This window comes from Saccharomycodes ludwigii, chromosome VI (genome assembly GCF_020623625.1).
Source record: "Saccharomycodes ludwigii strain NBRC 1722 chromosome VI, whole genome shotgun sequence".
NCBI lineage: Eukaryota > Fungi > Ascomycota > Saccharomycetes > Saccharomycodales > Saccharomycodaceae > Saccharomycodes > Saccharomycodes ludwigii.
Genome location: NC_060205.1, coordinates 92,620 through 112,500, shown reverse-complemented (window position 1 = coordinate 112,500; position 19,881 = coordinate 92,620). Strand labels below are relative to the sequence as shown.

Genomic DNA, 19,881 nt, shown 5'->3' with positions numbered 1-19,881 from the left:
ATAGGAGGGAAAGGGAAGTATTTGATTAAATACTAAGTAATTAGGCTATTAATTTTTAGGGGATTATGTTATTAGGAGATTACTATGTTGTTGGCAATTGAGAAACCGTGATCTTACTATTATTACTTGAATCATCTGATTGTTACACTTTATTAGTACTTTTTATTCTCATTTATTCTAGACCAAGCGTTAAATTATATATATAGCTGGCTATTTACTGTTGGGATATTCGCACTTGGGGATAGAAATATTTGATCAATTGCCACGTTCAAATACGGTCAGAAACAATGGTACGTATCAAATGACAAGCGTATGCTCCACGAATTTGGGATAGAATTTTTTTTTCATTTTTTTTTCATTTTTTTTTCATTTTTTTTTAATTTTTTTTTTAATTTTTTTTTAATTTTTTTGACTCTAATTTTCTTTACTTCGGAATATACATGAAATGCGTGGGTTACGCATGATGTCCGAAGCCCGAGACATTTAAACCGTCTAATAGTTTTTTTTTATCCTCATTTTTGTAAAAAAAAAAAAAAAATTAATTGATTTTGGCCCATTTTTATATTTATATCTTTTTCTCCACGCTCATGGCAACTTGCCAATTAAGGACAACATACAGATGAAGAAAATTAAAATATATATATATATAAGCACAAACAGTTTCATAAATGGGTAAGAGAAAGAAGAGTACCAGAAAACCAGTCAAAAGACTAGTACAAAAACTAGACACACAGTTTAATTGTTTATTTTGTAATCATGATAAATCGGTGACCTGCACCTTAGACAAGAAGAACGGTATTGGCTCGCTTAGTTGCAAAATTTGCGGTACTAATTTCCAAACCATGATAAATACATTGAGTCAACCAGTAGATGTATATAGTGATTGGTTTGATGCTGTAGAGGAAGTTAATGCAAACGAAAACAACGAGGAAGAAGATGATGAAGACGGTTCTAGCACCAGAAGAAGAGTTGTAGCGGGTGGATCTTCTGATTCCGATTCAGACTATGAATCCGATAGCGATGAAGCTGGATCTGCAGCTGCTATTACTAAAAAGAGTATATCTGCCAGACCTACATATAGTGATGATTCAGATGAAGACGATAGAATAGAAAGGACAAAACGGACAGCTGCAACTTTTTCGGATGATGACTAAATTGTCTATTTAACTTATATTATTATTAGTTTATGTATCTGTTCATATAGATTTATGCATACCTTTTATTTAAAAAAAAAAGTTTTCACCTTTATCGCATGTAGAATATTTTATCATCCAGAATAAACAACTGGTTAGTAGAAAAAAATTACCAAAATAACAAAACAAAAAAAAAAAAAGTGAAATATAAGTGAATAAATAATAATAATAATAATAGTATATATATATATATATAAATGCTAGATATACTTAATCAAGACGTATCTAATAGTTTTAACCCATTGGGAAAAAAAAAATAAAAAAAAAAAAAATCAATACTCCCCAGTAAACTTAGTTTTAAAATTAATGAGTGGATTCAGTCTCCTTGAATAATTCTTCTCTTAATGGAATACCTAACTCTTCTCTAACATCTTTTAATTCTTCCAAGTAAGCCTTGTATTGAGCTTCATCCTCAACCTTGAACTTCAAAGCTTCAAACACTCTAATAGCAGTTGGCAGATCATTAACCCTTCTGACAGCTCTTAAAGCCTTTTCAATAACAGCTGGTGCTGGAACCAAATCATAAGAAAAACAATTGTTCAAAACACGTTGAACTTCGAATAGATCGTAAGCTTGATCAAACTCTTTTTCGAATCTAGCAGTAAATTCTTCAAAAGTTTCTTCTTCATGGTGAGAAGAATAGTTTCTGGCGGAGACAGAAATTTGAGTAAATTTTGGAACGACAACTCTTGTGCTGACGGTGGTGGCTCTAGCAATAGCACACAAAGGAGTTCTTTTGAACAAAATTCTGGACAACATTTCCTCTTTTTTTTTTTTTTTTTATTTTTTTATTCTTGTATATTTTTACACACTATTGTATTTATTTTTTTGGTAAATATAATCAAAAAATAAAGGAATATGTACAAAATATTTCAATTTAAGAGACTTGAAAAGGATCTTCTAAATAAATGTTACGATTAAAAAAAAAAAAAAAAAAGAAAAGAAAGAAAGAAGAAAAGAAGAGAAAGAGCGAATTGATAGGTCAAGAGAGAGTCAGACAAGTCAAAACTTAAAAAAAGATATCTAATTCATTGGACACAAGATGTATACAACACCAACCCTTAAACAAAAGCAAAGTCCCAAACAAAAAAAAAAAAAAGAATCAGAAATGGCAATAGACCAAAAAAGACAGAAATTTATCGTTCTAGTTATATATTCATATATTTTTTATATGTCTACATAAATATTAATTAAAAAGAAAAAAAAAAAAAAAAAAAATTTTTAAAAAAAAAAATAAAAAAAAAAAAATAGAGTGATATATTTTTTTAATTGTGTTTGCCATAAAGCAAGACTTGTTCCGTGCACGTTTTCTCAAGCAACGTTGCTACCATCTTGTAAATTCCTATCAGTTAGATAAAAGGAAAAAATACCAATATAACCATTAACAGTTCCTAATATGCTTCTTCGTTTCCTTGCTTCTAATCTTACACGCCATTGCTTGCTTCCAGAGTTAGATATCTAATAAAAGAAGACATTATATTTCACTTTGGATTATATTTATCGTACATGATGTTATTAGACTTTCCCAGAAACCTCCTTGATTTTTATTGGTTCGTTCAAAGTGAGACTTAATGATCAACTTTTTCCAAAAAAATAAAAAAAGTAGCGGTAACTTTACACGAATAGCTAAAAACCGAAGAAAAAGGCAATTCAAAAAATAAGCAGGAATAATTGGGCTTTTCACGCCTAAAACATTATCTGAAATATTTCACTGTATGTTAATCATCGTCATCAAAAATAGATTTAGGTGGGAGACTTGTTCTAAATTCATTTATAGACGTATCAGGAGCAATGTTATCGACAATCGTATTTTTTGGCTTAGTTAGTATTATTTTCAACATAGAATTACTTAATAATGTGGCTTCCTGTTGTGTATTATCGTTTTCACTGTTGTTGCCATTGTCCATAGTGGTGGCATAGCTACCATTATTTAAACTATCATTATTTAAAGCATAATTATAATTACAGTGTCTGTTATCATTACTACGGGGCACGTCTTCCCTTTTAGTATAGTCAAACTCGTTAGGCGGTGAAGCGGGTGGGGATATTAAAAAAAGTTTATCATTCTTTGGTATTTTCAAATAAAAATCGTTGTCATTTTTAGACATATTATTGCTATTCTTTAAAGAATAATAACATTTTATATTATGTATTAACGAAGTTGTTTTGCTCATCACCATTTTGCTTATGCTTTCATTTGGTGATACAATCAATATCTTGTTAAAACTATGTAGTTTAATCACTTGAATAGCATCCTTTTCTGTAGTCAATGATAATTCGCATGATAACATTTCTTGAACAGTTGAAACTATACTTCCCAATATTATATCATATAATTCGGGTGTTTTCACCAACACTATAATAGTATCTGTAACACGGTTCATCTTGTAGCTCAAGTTATTTTTAACGCTATTCAAAGTGGGGGGGAGTAAAGTGGGAATAGATCAATCTTTTTTTTCTTTATATATATATATATATATATATATATATATTTTTTTAGTATGTATATTGGATTTGATTATTATTTTTGTATAAATCGAAGTAAACAGAGTTCTATAAATAATGTTAAAAAAAAAAAAAAAAAAAAAATTACTATATATTAATGAAAAATTCTTTAAACTCCGTTTCTACCCTCTAGCCCGAATAAACAAAAATCAGTCTCATAAAATCAATAAAAAGACATCAAATATATTAGAATAATTTATGGTAATGCTAATATACATTAAACATACACATACATAACTATGTATGTTTTTTCCTACCCAATACTTAATTATAAATGCACATCTTTACCTTGGCTAAAACTAATCAATAGATAAAAATTTAGCCCCGAGATAAACAACCACGATAATATAGCTAATATGGTAGTACACACACCATTACTCATATCCTCATATTCTACTTCTAACTCGTTATTACTACTGCCGTTATCGTTTTCGCTTGAACCATTTAAGCTTTCCAATTCATAAGATGACGGAGAACTACTTTTTCTGACACTCATGATTTTCTTGTTGCTAGTAAAATATAATAACGGGGCTGATACGAATGGCAATAATAGAGACAAAACAACTTGAGATGCATTCAAGGCACCACTTAGACCTGTTCTACCAGCCACAAAGACCAAAATCAAACAGGGCAATATGGCAACCGCTCTTGTAACAGCTCTTCTTAACGTTGGTGAAATTGTCCAATTTAAAAACCCTTCACTAACAATTTGTCCGCTTAGCGTACAAACAACACCAGCACTTTGCCCCGAAAACAATAATGCTAGAACAAAGATGACACCTGCTCCTTTGCTCAATGTGGAACATAATATATCATAAATTGTAAATAAATCTGCATCTGCTATTCCGTTAATGTCTGGACTTAGAGTAGCACCAGCAACTATTAATATGGAACAATTCACAAACAAAGCCACAGTAAATAATGATACTAGCAACTCTGCAACAGTATAATGATACATCGAATTGATGGCCTCCAAAGATGGTTTATACTTGTCGTGATTATTTTCCATATCTATATCCTTTGGTTTATAATTCCCATTTTTAATATCGTAATCTCTTAGCCTTGGTTGTACTACTCCTGAACCTAAATATAAGGAGTGGGGCATTAATGTGGCCCCCAATATAGCTAAACTTAAATAAAGCCCATCACCCTCGATCACCTCTCTACTTGGTAGAAATCCTGATAACATTTCCTTGGTGGAACCTATATCGACCTGATATAGTTCAATACTAAAACATGCTACTGTCAAAATAACTAGTACAGAAACAAACATTTCAAACCAACGGACAATTTTCAAGTCACCATTAGGTTTGTAGCACATTAAAACAATCAAAACGTCTACAACAGTTAGGATAACACCTAATGGCAATGGAACCTTAAACAAAATATTTAAGGAAATGGCAGTTCCAACAACTTCAGCTAGATCTGTAGCCACTATAGCCAACTCGGCTAATATGTATAGGAAAATGTTTAAATTGGCTGGCAAATGTTTTTGACAATTGGATGCCAAGTCTAAGCCTGTAACAGCGCCCAATTTGGCACAAAGACACTGCCAAAATGCTGCCATTATATTAGATAACAAAACTGAAAATAGTAATTTATATCTATGTGTAGAACCAGCTGCCACCGCTGTACTATAGTTCCCGGGATCCATATATGACACTGAGACCATTAAACCGGGTCCTACAAATCTCATATATTTTCTAAGACATTTGAATATTTTATGAAACATTGTTGATAAGGAAAGGGGATTGTTTTTGATCTCTCCTATCGTAGTTTCGCGTCCCATTTCTGTGGATATGCGCTGTACATTATTATTGTATTCATCGGGTGTATCATAGTTATAGACCATGGCAGCAATTGCAAATCTTTTTGTGTTATTTTGTGTTATTTTATATTAATTTGATATATTTTGGTTTATTTTGATTTAAGTTGATTTATTTTGTTATAGTTTGATTTATTTATTATATATATATATATACTTTGTACTAACTATAAACATTTCAGAAATACAAACAACAACTATCTTTTTTTTTTTTTTTTTTTTTTTTTTGTTAAATGGAAATAAAATTTTATGGTTTAAACATTTTCCCTTTGTATTTTTCACCTCTGCGCGTTTTCCTCTTGTAAAATAAAATAAAATAATATAAAATTTACTTTGTGCGGGGAGAAAAACAACATTTTTATTTTCTATAATCCGTCTTTTCCGAGCTTCGGTGTCCATTTATCCATCTCCGGGCAGTTCCATTCCAATAGCACCCGGAGAAAGATTCTTTTTTTTTTTTTCTTTTTTTTTTCTTTTTATACGAAAACCATCCAAGAAAAATGCACAATCACAAAATATTAATAACAAGTGAATAACAAACTACAAAAAAAATCATTTACACTTTTTAAATATATACTAATTAATTTATCCAAGTATCTAACATCTTTAGTACACAACTTCCTCTTCTTTAATTTTTTATAATTATCTAATCTTTCAAAGCTTCACTAATTTCTTCAACAATTGGTCTCAAGAAACCCTTTTTGTTTGGTACCATGTGACCACCATCATGCTCAAATGCCTTCAAATTATCCTTGACGTTAGAGTTTTCGTAAATATTATACAAGTATTTAGATCTCTGGCATGGGACAGCTTGATCACTAGAACCATAAATAAAAAGCATTTTAGTAGTTCTTTCTGGATTTGGAGTAAAACTTTTAACAAATTTTTCTGTAATTCTCAATTGTCCAGGATGTTCTGGATCTGGTTCTGTGAAAGAATAACCTGAAATAATAACAGAAACTTTAAATTGGGGTTGAGTTGGAACTAGGGTTGTAATTTGATTAGTTATGATAGTGGCTAAAGCAGCACCCTGGGAAAACGCAATTATACCATCATAAGGCCCATTCTTAGCAATATACTCGGAAACATACTTAATAGAGTCACTTAAGTCCAATTCCTTTGATATTTCACTGTGGGAAAACCAGGCTCTGTTAACGTTTGCATCCAAACAGGCTTGCCATTTGTCATCATCCATTTCAAAGGGCAAATCTTTTCTTTCCAATACAACTGGCCCATCAATATAATCAGTTTGAATTCCAGCTTTTTTTAATAACTTTCTAATACCAGACGATTTTTCAGAAAAGACCTTGGCATTTTGTAAGAAACCGTGCAAACATAATAATTTTGGTCCGGCGGTAGTCATTGTTTCTTTTTCTTTCTTCAATTTTTTTTTTTTTTTTTTTTTTTCTTTCTTTCTGTTAATCTTAGGAAAAAAAGGAAAAAAAGAAAGAGGAAAAATAAAATTTAAACCGTTTATATAAGATTTAATATTTTTGCTTTTAAATAAAATATGATTTAACACCATTCAAAAGGAAAAATAAAATCTAAAATCCGAATTGCATTGAAAAAAAAAAAAAAAACTTTTTTCTTTTCTTTTTTTTTTTTTTTTTTCATTAAAAAGAGTTCCTAAAAATAAATGCTAGCAATTGTTTCAAAGGATTGTAATTAAAAAAAAAAAAAAAAAAAAAAAAGGCCTTAAAACCATAACAACTTATCCTTTATAAATTAAAAAACATACCATTAATCTACAAAAGCTTTATTTCTAAAAAAAAAAAAAAAAAAAAAAACCAACAAACTATTTATATGTTATATATGTATATATGAAAAATAAAAACACATATATCTACTGATAGTCAGCAGAATTATATAATCCAATATCAAATTGAGCCTTTTCATTTTCCGCTATTTTATTATGAGCACGCATTTCCTCCAGTTCCAATAAATAACCATCCTCAACACCTGTTACATAATTACCATTAAAAACACCAACCTCAAACTTATCAATAGTTGGTGTCTTACAACAATCTATCAAATCTTCCAATGTTTGATAGATAATTTTATCACAATGTAATTCTTTGCAGATTTCATCATCATTTCTGTTGTAAGCAACCAATTCCTTGGTATCAGCTAAATCAATACCATAGATATGGTTATAACGGATTGGTGGTGCAGCGGAAGCAAAAAAGACCTTTTTAGCACCGGCCTCTTTGGCCATATGTATGATTTCCCTAGATGTTGTACCTCTCACAATAGAATCATCAACAATCAAAACGTTCTTATCTTTAAATTCGCTTTCCATAGGGTTTAATTTACGTCTAACAGAAGAAACACGTTGTTTTTGGTTTGGCATAATGAAAGTTCTGCCAACATATCTATTTTTAACAAAACCTTCACGGTAAGGTTTATTCAACTCAATGGAAACCTGCAAAGCACAAGTACGAGCAGTGTCTGGAACACTCATAACAACATCAATTTCATTAGGATCAACCAACTTTCTCACTCTATCGGCCAACTTTACACCCATTTGTATTCTAGTATGATAAACACTAATACCATCCAAGACACTATCAGGCCTAGCAAAATAGACATATTCAAATAAATCTGGTCTATAAGAGTTAATTGGAACAACTTGTTTAAAATTTGGTTCTGAACAGTCTTTATGTATGATGACAGCTTCACCTGGCTTCAGGTCGCGAAACTTGCTAAAATTATGGGCTTTTAATACAACAGATTCAGAAGCTAACATATAATCTCTACTACCGTCCTCATTTTCCCTTTCACCAACCAACAGAGGCCTAATACCATTTGGATCTCTGAAACCGATCAAAGCAAAACCAGCCAACATACCAACACAGGCATAACCTCCACGACATAAACGATAAACACCTTCTAACGCCAAAAAAATATCTTCGTCATTAACTCTATATTTGTTATGCTTTTCTAATTCGGAAGCAAAAACATTTAAAAGTAGCTCACTATCGCTATCAGTGTTAATATGTCTATGAACCACTTCATCCATATATCTTCTTAAAGTGGCAGTATTAACTAAATTACCATTATGACTTAAACAAATACCATATGGACTGTTGACATAAAATGGTTGGGCTTCTGAATTAGCGCTTGACCCAGCAGTTGGATAACGTAAATGGGCAATACCCATATTACCAGCAAGCCCATTCATTCTTTTTTGAGTGAAAACATCTCTTGCCATACCGTTACCTTTACATTGATATAGTCTACCTCCTTTGCCACAGGTGGAAATACCAGCTGCATCTTGACCTCTATGTTGTAAAAATAAGGACCCATCAAATAATTCAGGTGCTACCGTACCTGATTGATCCGCCAGAGCAATACCTAAAATACCACACATTTTTAATCTTATTCTGATATATAGTGTCTGTTTTTTTGTTTTTATTTGGTTTGTTTTTTTGTTGTTTAAAGGAAAAATAAAAATTAAAAAAAATAGTAGTTATTTAAGGAAAATGTATGATTTTGGAATCTAGGATTTTGGAACCTATTTTTTTTTTTTTTTTTTTTTTTTTTTTTTTTTTTTCGTTTCTTTTTTTTTTTTTTTTTTTTATTATTGTATTATTATTTTATTATTATATTATTATTATATTATTATTATTTTATTATTATTGCAAATAATTAAGAAAGTCAATGTGAATTAAAAAAAAGAAAATATGACTTCTTCTATTTGGTTAAAAGCAAACTAAGCTGAATAAGTGACTTACATATACAAATATCTGTATATATATGTATATTCTAATTAATATACATATTTTATAGAAAGGTCAGACAAAATCAAATAAAACTAAACATTTCATAAAAATGACACGAGAGGAAGAAAGTTAAAAAAAAAAAAAAAAAAGACTCACATTCATTTAAATTATGCAGTTTTTATTCATTTATTTTTTATTTTTTATTTTGAAATTTCCAATATTCGTCTTTTAAGTTCCCTAAAATTCAATCGAATCATTAAATTATCCTTTTTTAAAAGAAGTAAAAATTCGATTATTTATTAATGACGAATTTACTATGCAAAAGGATCATTTAATACACCTATTAATATATTTGTTATATTCTATTCATGTCCCTTTTTTAGCTGACTTCTTTTTTTTTTGGCTTTTTCTTTTTCTTTTTTTTTTTTTTTTTGCTCTTTCCTGTTTAATATCATTTGTCCGAATAAAGCCCATACCAGACGTTCGTACATCATCATAGAAGCACGATTATACGGCTATTCTAAAAACATTTTTTAAAAAAAAATAGCTGTTACGATAATATTAAGTTAAACTATAAAAAAAAAAATACATATAATGCATCAAGTAATCACAAAAGACAAAGTAACTGCAAGTATACAAAAAAATCACTGGTTATTTGCCTTATCTTCTTCTAACTCTTCTTCCAACATATCCAAATTTTCTTGGATGTTCCATAATTCCTTATACAAAGAATCCTTTTTACCCAACAAACTTAAATGGGTCCCTTCTTCTCTAACTTTACCATTTTCCAAAACAATGATTTTCTCTGCATCGGCAATGGTTCTCAATCTATGCGCAACATAAACACTGGTTCTATCATTGCCAGCAAAATTCTTTTTGACTGTCTTCAACAAATTTTGCTCAGTCTGTGTATCTAAGGCACTAGTGGCTTCATCGAAAAACATAATGGGCGTGTCCTTCAACAATACCCTCGCAATAGCCAACCGCTGCTTTTCACCACCACTTATCATCATCCCTCTTTCACCAACAATTGTTTCTGTACCTTTAGGCAATTTAGATATTAAATCCGACATTTGCGCTTTGTTTATGGCATGTTTAATTTCATCATCAGTAGCAGTAACTCTCCCAAATTTTACATTTTCCCATATGGTGTCATTGAATAAAGGAGTATCTTGTGGAACAACACCAATAGTCTTCCTTAGAGACTCTAATCCTATATCTCTAATATCTTTACCGTCAACTAAAATCCTACCTTCCTCTACATCATAAAATCTGAAAACTAATTTCAAAATTGTAGATTTACCACTACCGCTAGGGCCAACAATCGCAGTTTTAGAGCCTGCCGGAATAGTTAAGGAACAATTGTGTAAGATTTTACGATCTGGCTGATAACCAAACGTAACATTTTCAAATTTGATCTCATAGGGTATGGAATCAGGTAATGCTAATGGATTAGCCGGCTCTTTAATTTTAACTTGGTTTTTCTGTAATTTGAATAGAGATTCCATATCTATCAAAGATTGTTTTAATTCACGATAAACACTGCCCAAGAAATTTAGTGGCACCGACAATTGGAAAACTAATTGATTAATTAAAACCAAATCACCCACAGAATAGTCGCCTAACAAAACACCTTTGCAACCCATATACATCATGGCGGTTAGCGCAGAAGTAAAAATGAAATTCTGACCAGTATTTAAAAAGGCTAAAGATTGTGCCACTTTAATTTGCGAATCTTTATACTTAAGTAAGGAGGAATGATATTTTTCAGCTAAAAATTTTTCATTGTTAAAGTATTTAACAGCTTCAAAATTTATTAATGAATCAACGGCAACACTTGCTGCTTTGTTATCTGCTCTATTTGCTGCTCTTCTAAATTCCGTTCTCCATGCAGTGGTTTTGAAAGTAAAGATGGCATATATCAACATGGTAGTAAAAGTAACTGCGGCAAACGATGGACCAAACTGATAAGTTAAGATTCCACATACAACAGATATCTCAAAAGTTATTGGAATAATGTGAAAAACCATTGCGGATAGGACATACGATATACCCTTTGTACCCCTGTCCATAGCCCTTGTTAATCCACCGGTTTGCCTGCTTAAATGCCAGCCCAAATCCAATTTCATCAAGTGTTGGAAAGTTTGTAAAGAAACTTTACGAATAGCATTTTGGGCTACTTTCGAAAAGACCGCGTTTCTTAGTTCGCCAAACAGGGAAGCTCCAAATCTAGCAACGCCATATGAAAAAATAGTGAAAACTATAGCTAAAGGTAGTGCATTTTCCTTAACGTCCCAAGTTACATTCATATCATCGATAATTGATTTGAAAAAAAAGGGAACTTCAATATTCAATAGTTTTGCTGCAATTAACAAAGCCAATGCAATTAAAACTCTTGTTTTAACTTTATTATCACCCTTTGGCCAGATATATTTCAACAAATCCTTTAAAATTTTCAATTCGGATACGGTTGGTGTTTTAGAAGCAATATTTTTCGCTTGATTAACAGATGTTTTTGCTATTTTAGAGCTCGATAAAGGACTAGGCGTGGTAAATGTCTGAGGCTTTTTATTAGCATTATCATTAACAATATTAATTTTATTAAATACGAATGAATTTGAATGGAAGCCCCTTTTTATTATTGGTGAAAACCGCCTATTAATAGTATTTACAGGTTTATTGGAAATATTAGTTGCTATAGTATGTGATTTTCTACAAATCACACGGTTTATTAACTTGGATGAAGTTTTAGGTGTTAGTTTAATCCAAGTATTGGCCATGCACTTATTAAAGAGCAACATAGTTATAAAATTTTTTTTTTTTTTTTTGTAATTATTCTTGGCACAATTAAAAATTTCTTTTTTCCCTTTTTACAATTCTAAATTTTTTTTAAAGTGCCATGCTTTTGGATTTATGTTTTAAATCGATATTTGAAAGATATTTCTAAAAGAGATGTTTAAAAAGCTAACTTTAAGATGCAATTATACGGAGATTGATCAACTATACTTTTAGAATTTATAAAAAAAAAAAAAAAAAAAAAAAAACTGTGTAAAACATTTGTTATTAAATCCATTACAGTTAAAAAAGGGAAAAAAAAAAAAACAAAAAAAAAACACGCTTTTTCACTTTTAAGCACCTTATCAGTGTCTACTACAACCTTATTCCCCCCCACCCAAAATCGTTTCACGTGCTTAGTTGAAATATAAACCAAACAAGTATAACTTCTATCCAAAAAGGATTATTTAAAAAAAAAAAAAAAAAAAAAAAAAAGTTCTGATAAGTGCAAGTCAAAATATATATAGCAATAACTACAACATTGTAATAAAATAATAGGTTTTAAGAGATAGAGATGTTACACAATCCAGACACGTATAGATGATTTTACAAAATAACAACACGACAAAAAAAAAAAAAAAAAAAAAAAGCACAAACTTGCGTACCAAATATGTTACAAGTATGGCGTAACATCTTCGCCATCTAGAATGGTAAAGTCTTTGTCTTTACCGACGATTGCAATTGATAAATTTGCAGTAGTTAAAGTTTCATCTTTTAATGAGTGTTTCAAGGCTTCTACACCGTATTTAATCAATTCTTCTGGATCTTCATCAACTTTTACAAAATCATTTAAAACACGTTCTAAATATGTTTTGGCACCTTGGGAACGAGCACCAATAGCAGCACCATACAGTTCTAAAACGTTACCAGATGGTTGAAATTCTATCAAATGTGTTCCACTGTTATCATAACCTATTAAAAGAAAACCAACACCATAAGGTCTACCACCATAAGATTGTGTATTTTTCTGCGCCTTATCACTTAGCAAATGACCCGCTTGTTCTACTGATAATTTTCTATTAAAAACCATTTCTGAGTAATTACATTGTTGTCTTAGATAATTACTTAAAACACGAGCATCAGGTGCTAGCCCGGCTAAGGACAACCCTAAATGGTCATCACATTTTATAATCTTCTTTTGATAACTGGATAATTCATCTGCATTTCTTTTTAAAGCTACCAAAACTGCATATTTATTGGAACGCAAACCTACTGTAGCACTACCTTGTTTTATAGCTTCTAATGCATATTCTACTTGGAAAAGTCTACCCGTTGGAGAAAAAGTAACTGTATCACCATCATAATTGTTTCTAAACATTTTTTTTATTCTGACCTTGTTATAGTTGTGCTTTTATTTTTTATTTTCCCTTCTTTTCAAATGGAAAATTAGATCATTGGAATCTTACCTTGTAGAGATTATTGATAAAAAGTAAATAAAATCATAAATATATTAATTAAGGTGGCAAAAAAAAAAAAAAAAAATTCAGTAAAACGAAAATCTAGCAAAGAAAAAAAAAAAAAAAAAAAAAAAATAAGAACCGGGTTATAAAATATAACATATCCAACCACTTGTTAATGTTTTATCCGGGTATGCATTCCTTGAAATCTTTTTTTTTTTTTGAGCGGCTAAATAATTTATTTTGTAACCAAAATATTTTGATTGACCTTTAGCAATTTTTTTTATTAATTTTTTATTATTTTTTTTTTGTACCATTATTATTATTATTATTATTATTAACATTGACAATATTAATACGTAAATAATAAAGAATTGTCCATTTAATAAAAAGATTCAAAAGTTAACCATATCTTCATTTTACTAGTCAATATGCCTAATCATAAAACAAAGTGGTATTTAGAAGTTTTTTTTTTAATACTAAATCACACACCCAAACCAATAGTATCTTTTTTAAATGTTGTTTTCGAAATTATAGGGTTTTGGTGGTACGATGTTATAATAAGAATATTTAGGCCCAAATCCAGAGTATTATATAAACAAAAAATAGAGGCTTTGAATAAATCAACAAGCCTAGAAGATTGGATATTTAATGCGAATGAAGTTGATAAATTAACTGGTGCAGATTTATGGAGAATAAATTTCACTTCAAAAAGATATGATTTTGAAAGTGTTTTAGACCAATACACCGCCATATCAGAGGCTTTTGATAAAACAGGCGATTTCCAAACACTAGAACATATTTTCACAACATCAAGCCCCTTAATGTTAAGGAATTACGCGGGTATAGGCGACAAAAGATTATTTTCTAAAAGTTTACTAGGCACAAAAGTTTTAATCGAACAATACTTGAATAAAATTTTGGAAATATTGGATTTTTTCGAAAAAAATGATCTAAGCAACTATGGAATTAAAAACTCTTTTTACCATAGATGCAAATTATCATTGGGCACGACAGCCTTGATTCTACAAGGGGGATCCCTATTTGGATTGTATCATCTAGGCGTGATAAAAGCACTTTCAATTAATCAATGCTTGCCTCGAATTATAAGCGGCAGCTCTATGGGTGCATGCATTGCTGCACTCTGTTGCTGTTTAGAACCTAAAAAGGCTTTGAATATATTTGATGCAGACGTATTAGTGAAACTAATTAGGGATGATGTTGACTTGTTAAAAGAATGCGGTTATGGAACTTTAGATGATGATTTGAATATTGGCAGTTTGATACAAAACATCGTATACAAGGGGTATTCCAAGGATGTTTATTTAGTTTACAGATTTATTATTAAGCATATTGTAAAAGAATTGACCTTTGATGAATCGTTTAGTGTTTCAGGTAGAGTTTTAAACATTGTGGTACATCCTGATGACAAGGGTGCATGCCCCAACTTGTTGAATTATGTAACAACGCCAAACGTTTTAATATCTTCTGCTATTGAGTGCAGCTTAGGCACAGAAGCCATTCCGTCTGCAAAACTATTATGCAAAAATATAGATGGAGAAATTGTGGAGTATATATCTGGTGTCAAAGTTGAATTTTATACGCCTCAGCAAGACATTGAAATGTTAAATAAAACCAGAAGTCCTTACACCAGGTTAACAGAGTTGTTTAATGTCAATAATTTTATTATCTCTTTGGCAAGACCATATCTAGCGCCCTTGGTTACTAATGATTTGAAACATGAAATTAAAACGACAAAGTATTATTATTATAAAAATCAACAGAATCATGAAAACAACAGTATTTCTGGTAAAATCAATGCAAACACTGACATTCACGGCAACACTAAGTTGACAAGTGCTGAAAACATGCTTGTTATGAATGGAAATCTCGAACAGGAAGATGAACTATTGGCGATTAAAATGAAATACCATGTAGAGAAAAAATTGAAACAAGTATTAACGATGGAATTAAGGCATAGGGTTGAAGTATTGGATATGCTAGGGTTATTGAGCCCTTGGATTAAGAAACTAACTATTGATGAAAAGACACCAAAAAGCGCCACTGAGGTTACAATAGTACCACAAACAAATGATATTTCCGTAACAAGAATCATTGAAGGAAGGTTGGATAATATTCCACACTGGATATTGTGTGGAGAGAGAAGTTGTTGGCCTGTTTTGGCGTTAATTAAAACAAGATGTAGCATTGAATTTAAATTAGATGAAATTATACAACTGAGGTATGAACAACAAATAGCTAACATAAACGCTAGAAACCTTTATAAGCTTACATAGTGTATATAGTAAATATTTCCTACCTATAAAATAGTTTTATGGATTTTTTTTGAACATGATACAAGTATTCGTTTTCAACAACAAAAGTGGTGTTATCGACGGCAGAGGCACAACCGCCCCTTGTTATGCGTAAAGTGCCCGTTACGTCATTTGCTCTACCTGTTTCCAATGGCTTCAAACTCAATTGAACTATTGATCTATAAAAAATAGTTTGGATAAACTTTTTAATCTCTATGGATTCTGCTGTAGCATCGTTATCGTACAATTCTATGTTGGTGACTACAATTACACGCTGGAAAATTTGACTTATGGGTGTTATCAACTTTAATAGTATATCGCGTGCTTTTAGATTTGGGATTAATGCCAATAAAAGTTGGGGCTCTTCCAAAATAATAGTGGTTTGTTGTTCTTGTTCTTCTTTTTTTACTTTTAACATTTTCAAAATATAACTACATAATCCATCAAAATTATTCCCATTATTATGGGTATTGATAGTACATTTCATAATTTCTTCCATTAGGTTGGGTAGAATATAGTAGCCTGATTGTGGGCTTATTTTATTTTGAAAATGCTGTTCAGAATACGATTCATTGTGGATAAAAGATGAAATATAGATGGGAGACTTGTTCACAATGGGTATCTTTCCATTTGATTTTTCTGATTCATTTAAACTTAATGGAACACCATGAATATGTGTTTCAATTAGTGCAGTTAATAACCATGTCGGAGAGGTACCTAGTTTATGGGTTATATGGGTTAAGGTGTGTCCATGATTTTTGAAATCAGGTAGAACAGTACGATCATTAAATATTACCAAATCTTGTTTTTGGACCATTATTATAATGCTAATTTTTTTTTTTTTTTTTTTTTTTTGATGAGTTTATTTAAAAATTTAATCTTTTAGTTGTACCAATGGATAGAGGAGTGGGAATTAAAGAATAATGCTAATATTTTTTTTTTTTTTTTTCTTTTTTTCTTTTCTTTTTTTCTTTTCTGTTTTTGCTTAAATACAAAAATTGTAAGGTTTACCATTTATTTTCGCAGAAAAAAAAAAAAAAAAAAAATTTTTTTATCTTCTTTTTAAACTGATTATTATTGTTTTTTTCTTTATATAAAAATTAATTTTGAAATGTTAACTGATTTTATAAATTTTATAATATACTTTTAAACTAGCACAATACTAAGCAAAAAAAAAAAAAAAAAACTACGCTTAAAACGTAAATGTCTTTCACTTTACCCACTTTAACTAAGGAAAGAGCTATTTCCAATAGTTCTGCAAAATTGCACACCACCACTCGTATCATTGAGCCAGTTGGTCAACACTTTGTTCACCATGCTCAAAGATCTTTGAGAGACCACACCTTTTCTGAATTCGAACAATATTTGACTGAGAAAAGGGGTGCTAATGGTAACGACTCTTCTAATGTTGATCCAGATGAAGCATTGTTTGACACTGAGTTAGCGGACGAAAGCTTGTTAGAACATGATCCAAGAGAATGGAAAACCGCTGACTTGTATGCTGCTTTGGGTTTATCCAAATTGAGATATAATGCCACTGATGACCAAATTATAAAGGCTCATAGAAAACAAGTTTTAAAGTACCATCCAGATAAGACAAGTGCAGCTGGTGGTACTTTAGAGCAAGATGGTATTTTCAAGATCATTCAAAAGGCTTTTGAGACTGTCACTGATGCAAACAAAAGAAGACAATATGATTCTGTTGATTCTGTTGCTGATGTTGAACCACCAAAGAAGGGTTCTAAGTACGATTTTTATGAGAGTTGGGAACCAGTCTTTGTTGCTGAAGGTCGTTTTTCTAAGAAAACGCCTGTTCCAGTTTTAGGCACCAGCAGCTCTACCAAAAAGGAAGTTGAAAACTTTTATGCTTTTTGGAATAGATTTGAATCTTGGAGGACTTTTGAGTTTTTGGATGAAGATGTCCCAGACGACACTTCCAACAGAGACCACAAACGTTATATTGAGAGAAAAAATAAGGCTGCCAGAGATAAGAAGAAGACTGCTGATAATGCTCGTTTGGTTAAATTGGTTGAAAGAGCCTTTAGCGAGGATCCTCGTATCAAACAATTTAAAGAAGAAGAAAAAAAGGAAAAGGAAAGAAAGAAATGGGAAAGAGAAGCTGGTGCCAGAGCTGAAGCTGAAGCCAAAGCCAAGGCTGAAGCTGAATCCAAGGCTAAGGCTGAAGCTGAGGCAGAAGCTGCTGCCAAGAGCAAGGCTAGCAACAAGAAGGCCAAAGAAGCCGCCAAGAGCGCCAGAAAGAAGAATAAAAGATCTATTCGTAATGCTCCAAAAGAAAATGATTATTTTGGTGATGCTGATAAGGCTGCTTCCATTGATGAACAAACCAGTTTAATTGTTGATAGTTTAGATGATGAACAATTGGCCGAGGTTGTTCAAAACTTGAAGACGGATGCTAAAAAAGCTTTGAGTGACATTGCAAAGGTTTTATGTGACAATAATAAATTGACAACTAGTTTAGTTACTTATTTTGTTTGAATTTTTGAGAATGGAGCAATAACAAGTTAATACTTGCTAATTATATATATATATATATATATATATTTTAACAATATAATGATTAAATTTCTTCTTGTCCGGTTTTAAGAGTTATTCGGATTTGTGAGTAAGCGATGTTATCCGAGCTGCAGTCCTAATTTTTTAATTTTAATTTTTTTAATTTTTTTTTTAATTAAATTACGGCAAAACTTTAAAAGAAAACTGATTTTACACTGAGCGAAATTTATTATTATTTTTTTTGTTTTTCTGTGCTGTGTTTTTTCAGCAAAGAGAAAAAAATAAAATTAAAGAAAAAATTTTTTATATTTTTTTTTATTTTTTTTTCCTTTTTTTCTATGTAGTTGTAAACCATTCTTGATTTTTTTTAAATAAATTCTACAATAATCACAACAAAAACGATATATATTTGGAAAAAAAAAAAAAAAAAAAAAAGACAAAAAATAAGTTTCTAATCACCAAATTTAAAATGTCTTATAGAGGCGGTGCCAATGCATTTGGTCAACAACCATCATCCCCATCACCATTGAACCCAATCAATACAAATTCTGCATTCAACTCTCGTGCCGGCAACAATGGCAGCAATACTACTGGATTGAAAAAGTTTCAAAAAAGTTTCGAAGCTTTTGCTAATAAGGTTGAAGATTATGCAGACCATCCTGTAATCCATAGATTGAAACCATATACTCCATCAATTGCTAGATTTTTCATTGTGGCCACATTTTACGAAGATAGTTTTAGAATTTTATCGCAATGGAAAGATCAAGTGTTTTACTTATGGAATTACAGACATATCCCATATTTCTTAGTTATTTTATTTTTATTAGCAGTTGTTGTTTCTATGGTTATTGGTTCCACTTTAATATTACTTCCTCGTACGCAAAAAAGCTACACTTTATATGCTTCCATTGCATTGATCTCTTGTGTTATTTTACAAGCTCTGGCTTATGGTTTAATAAGTGGTTTTGCTTTTGTTCTCAGAAATATCAGTGTTATTGGTGGGTTAGTAATTGCTTTAGGTGACTCTATTGTTACACATAGAACTACATTTGGAATGTTACCTGAATTAACCAGTAAAAATGGTGAAAAAAGAAATTATTTTTTGTTTGCTGGTAGAATCTTGATCGTTTTGATGTTTATCAGTTTTACTTTTACTAAGAATTGGTTTACCGTTGTATTAACCATATTGGGGACTGTTTGTATTTCAATTGGGTATAAAACCAAGTTTGCATCGATTATATTATTTGCTATTTTAACTTTTTACAATGTTTCTATTAACAATTACTGGTTTTATGATAGCAATAAAAGAGATTTTTTGAAATATGAATTTTACCAAAACTTAAGTATTATGGGTGGTTTATTATTAGTTTTGAACACTGGTGCCGGTGATATCTCCTTAGACCAAAAAAAGAAAATATATTAGAAGTGGGAATTTATTATTTACTTAGATATCTGCTTGTCTAGTGTAGTAGTTGTTAGTAATATATATTATTATTATTATTATTATTATTATTATTATTTTCCTTTTCTCGCTTGTAAATAAAAATAATAGGGGGGAAGGAAGGAGGAAAAGGC

At 30.6% G+C, this 19,881-nt stretch overlaps 12 protein-coding genes across 12 annotated transcripts; 4 read left to right on the top strand and 8 right to left on the bottom strand.

The window, feature by feature from the left end:
- Nucleotides 1-668: 668 nt before the first annotated feature.
- On the top strand, nucleotides 669-1,154 carry ELF1 (Elf1p; the record flags this gene model as incomplete). The annotated part of the gene is made up of 1 exon (XM_046079487.1): nucleotides 669-1,154. The coding sequence occupies one exon, from the start codon at nucleotides 669-671 to the stop codon at nucleotides 1,152-1,154; it is 486 nt and encodes a 161-aa protein (XP_045932954.1).
- A 342-nt stretch (nucleotides 1,155-1,496) lies between these two features.
- On the bottom strand, nucleotides 1,497-1,952 carry COX6 (cytochrome c oxidase subunit VI; the record flags this gene model as incomplete). Its single annotated transcript, XM_046079486.1, has 1 exon — nucleotides 1,497-1,952. The coding sequence occupies one exon, from the start codon at nucleotides 1,950-1,952 to the stop codon at nucleotides 1,497-1,499; it is 456 nt and encodes a 151-aa protein (XP_045932953.1).
- Nucleotides 1,953-2,911: 959 nt separating this feature from the next.
- Nucleotides 2,912-3,577, bottom strand: RCN1 (Rcn1p; the record flags this gene model as incomplete). The annotated part of the gene is made up of 1 exon (XM_046079485.1): nucleotides 2,912-3,577. One exon carries the CDS (start codon nucleotides 3,575-3,577, stop codon nucleotides 2,912-2,914), a length of 666 nt encoding a protein of 221 aa, XP_045932952.1.
- Nucleotides 3,578-3,966: 389 nt separating this feature from the next.
- On the bottom strand, nucleotides 3,967-5,550 carry SMF2 (divalent metal ion transporter SMF2; the record flags this gene model as incomplete). The annotated part of the gene is made up of 1 exon (XM_046079484.1): nucleotides 3,967-5,550. The coding sequence occupies one exon, from the start codon at nucleotides 5,548-5,550 to the stop codon at nucleotides 3,967-3,969; it is 1,584 nt and encodes a 527-aa protein (XP_045932951.1).
- Nucleotides 5,551-6,169: 619 nt separating this feature from the next.
- On the bottom strand, nucleotides 6,170-6,886 carry FSH1 (putative serine hydrolase; the record flags this gene model as incomplete). The annotated part of the gene is made up of 1 exon (XM_046079483.1): nucleotides 6,170-6,886. The coding sequence occupies one exon, from the start codon at nucleotides 6,884-6,886 to the stop codon at nucleotides 6,170-6,172; it is 717 nt and encodes a 238-aa protein (XP_045932950.1).
- Nucleotides 6,887-7,366: 480 nt separating this feature from the next.
- Nucleotides 7,367-8,893, bottom strand: ADE4 (amidophosphoribosyltransferase; the record flags this gene model as incomplete). The annotated part of the gene is made up of 1 exon (XM_046079482.1): nucleotides 7,367-8,893. One exon carries the CDS (start codon nucleotides 8,891-8,893, stop codon nucleotides 7,367-7,369), a length of 1,527 nt encoding a protein of 508 aa, XP_045932949.1.
- A 996-nt stretch (nucleotides 8,894-9,889) lies between these two features.
- Nucleotides 9,890-12,046, bottom strand: ATM1 (ATP-binding cassette Fe/S cluster precursor transporter ATM1; the record flags this gene model as incomplete). The annotated part of the gene is made up of 1 exon (XM_046079481.1): nucleotides 9,890-12,046. One exon carries the CDS (start codon nucleotides 12,044-12,046, stop codon nucleotides 9,890-9,892), a length of 2,157 nt encoding a protein of 718 aa, XP_045932948.1.
- A 647-nt stretch (nucleotides 12,047-12,693) lies between these two features.
- On the bottom strand, nucleotides 12,694-13,398 carry PRE5 (proteasome core particle subunit alpha 6; the record flags this gene model as incomplete). Its single annotated transcript, XM_046079480.1, has 1 exon — nucleotides 12,694-13,398. One exon carries the CDS (start codon nucleotides 13,396-13,398, stop codon nucleotides 12,694-12,696), a length of 705 nt encoding a protein of 234 aa, XP_045932947.1.
- Nucleotides 13,399-13,908: 510 nt separating this feature from the next.
- TGL3 (bifunctional triglyceride lipase/lysophosphatidylethanolamine acyltransferase) lies at nucleotides 13,909-15,774 on the top strand (the record flags this gene model as incomplete). The annotated part of the gene is made up of 1 exon (XM_046079479.1): nucleotides 13,909-15,774. The coding sequence occupies one exon, from the start codon at nucleotides 13,909-13,911 to the stop codon at nucleotides 15,772-15,774; it is 1,866 nt and encodes a 621-aa protein (XP_045932946.1).
- Nucleotides 15,775-15,793: 19 nt separating this feature from the next.
- On the bottom strand, nucleotides 15,794-16,609 carry ELP6 (Elongator subunit ELP6; the record flags this gene model as incomplete). The annotated part of the gene is made up of 1 exon (XM_046079478.1): nucleotides 15,794-16,609. The coding sequence occupies one exon, from the start codon at nucleotides 16,607-16,609 to the stop codon at nucleotides 15,794-15,796; it is 816 nt and encodes a 271-aa protein (XP_045932945.1).
- A 386-nt stretch (nucleotides 16,610-16,995) lies between these two features.
- On the top strand, nucleotides 16,996-18,288 carry ZUO1 (zuotin; the record flags this gene model as incomplete). The annotated part of the gene is made up of 1 exon (XM_046079477.1): nucleotides 16,996-18,288. One exon carries the CDS (start codon nucleotides 16,996-16,998, stop codon nucleotides 18,286-18,288), a length of 1,293 nt encoding a protein of 430 aa, XP_045932944.1.
- A 487-nt stretch (nucleotides 18,289-18,775) lies between these two features.
- ERV29 lies at nucleotides 18,776-19,729 on the top strand (the record flags this gene model as incomplete). Its single annotated transcript, XM_046079476.1, has 1 exon — nucleotides 18,776-19,729. One exon carries the CDS (start codon nucleotides 18,776-18,778, stop codon nucleotides 19,727-19,729), a length of 954 nt encoding a protein of 317 aa, XP_045932943.1.
- Between the last annotated feature and the right edge of the window lie 152 nt (nucleotides 19,730-19,881).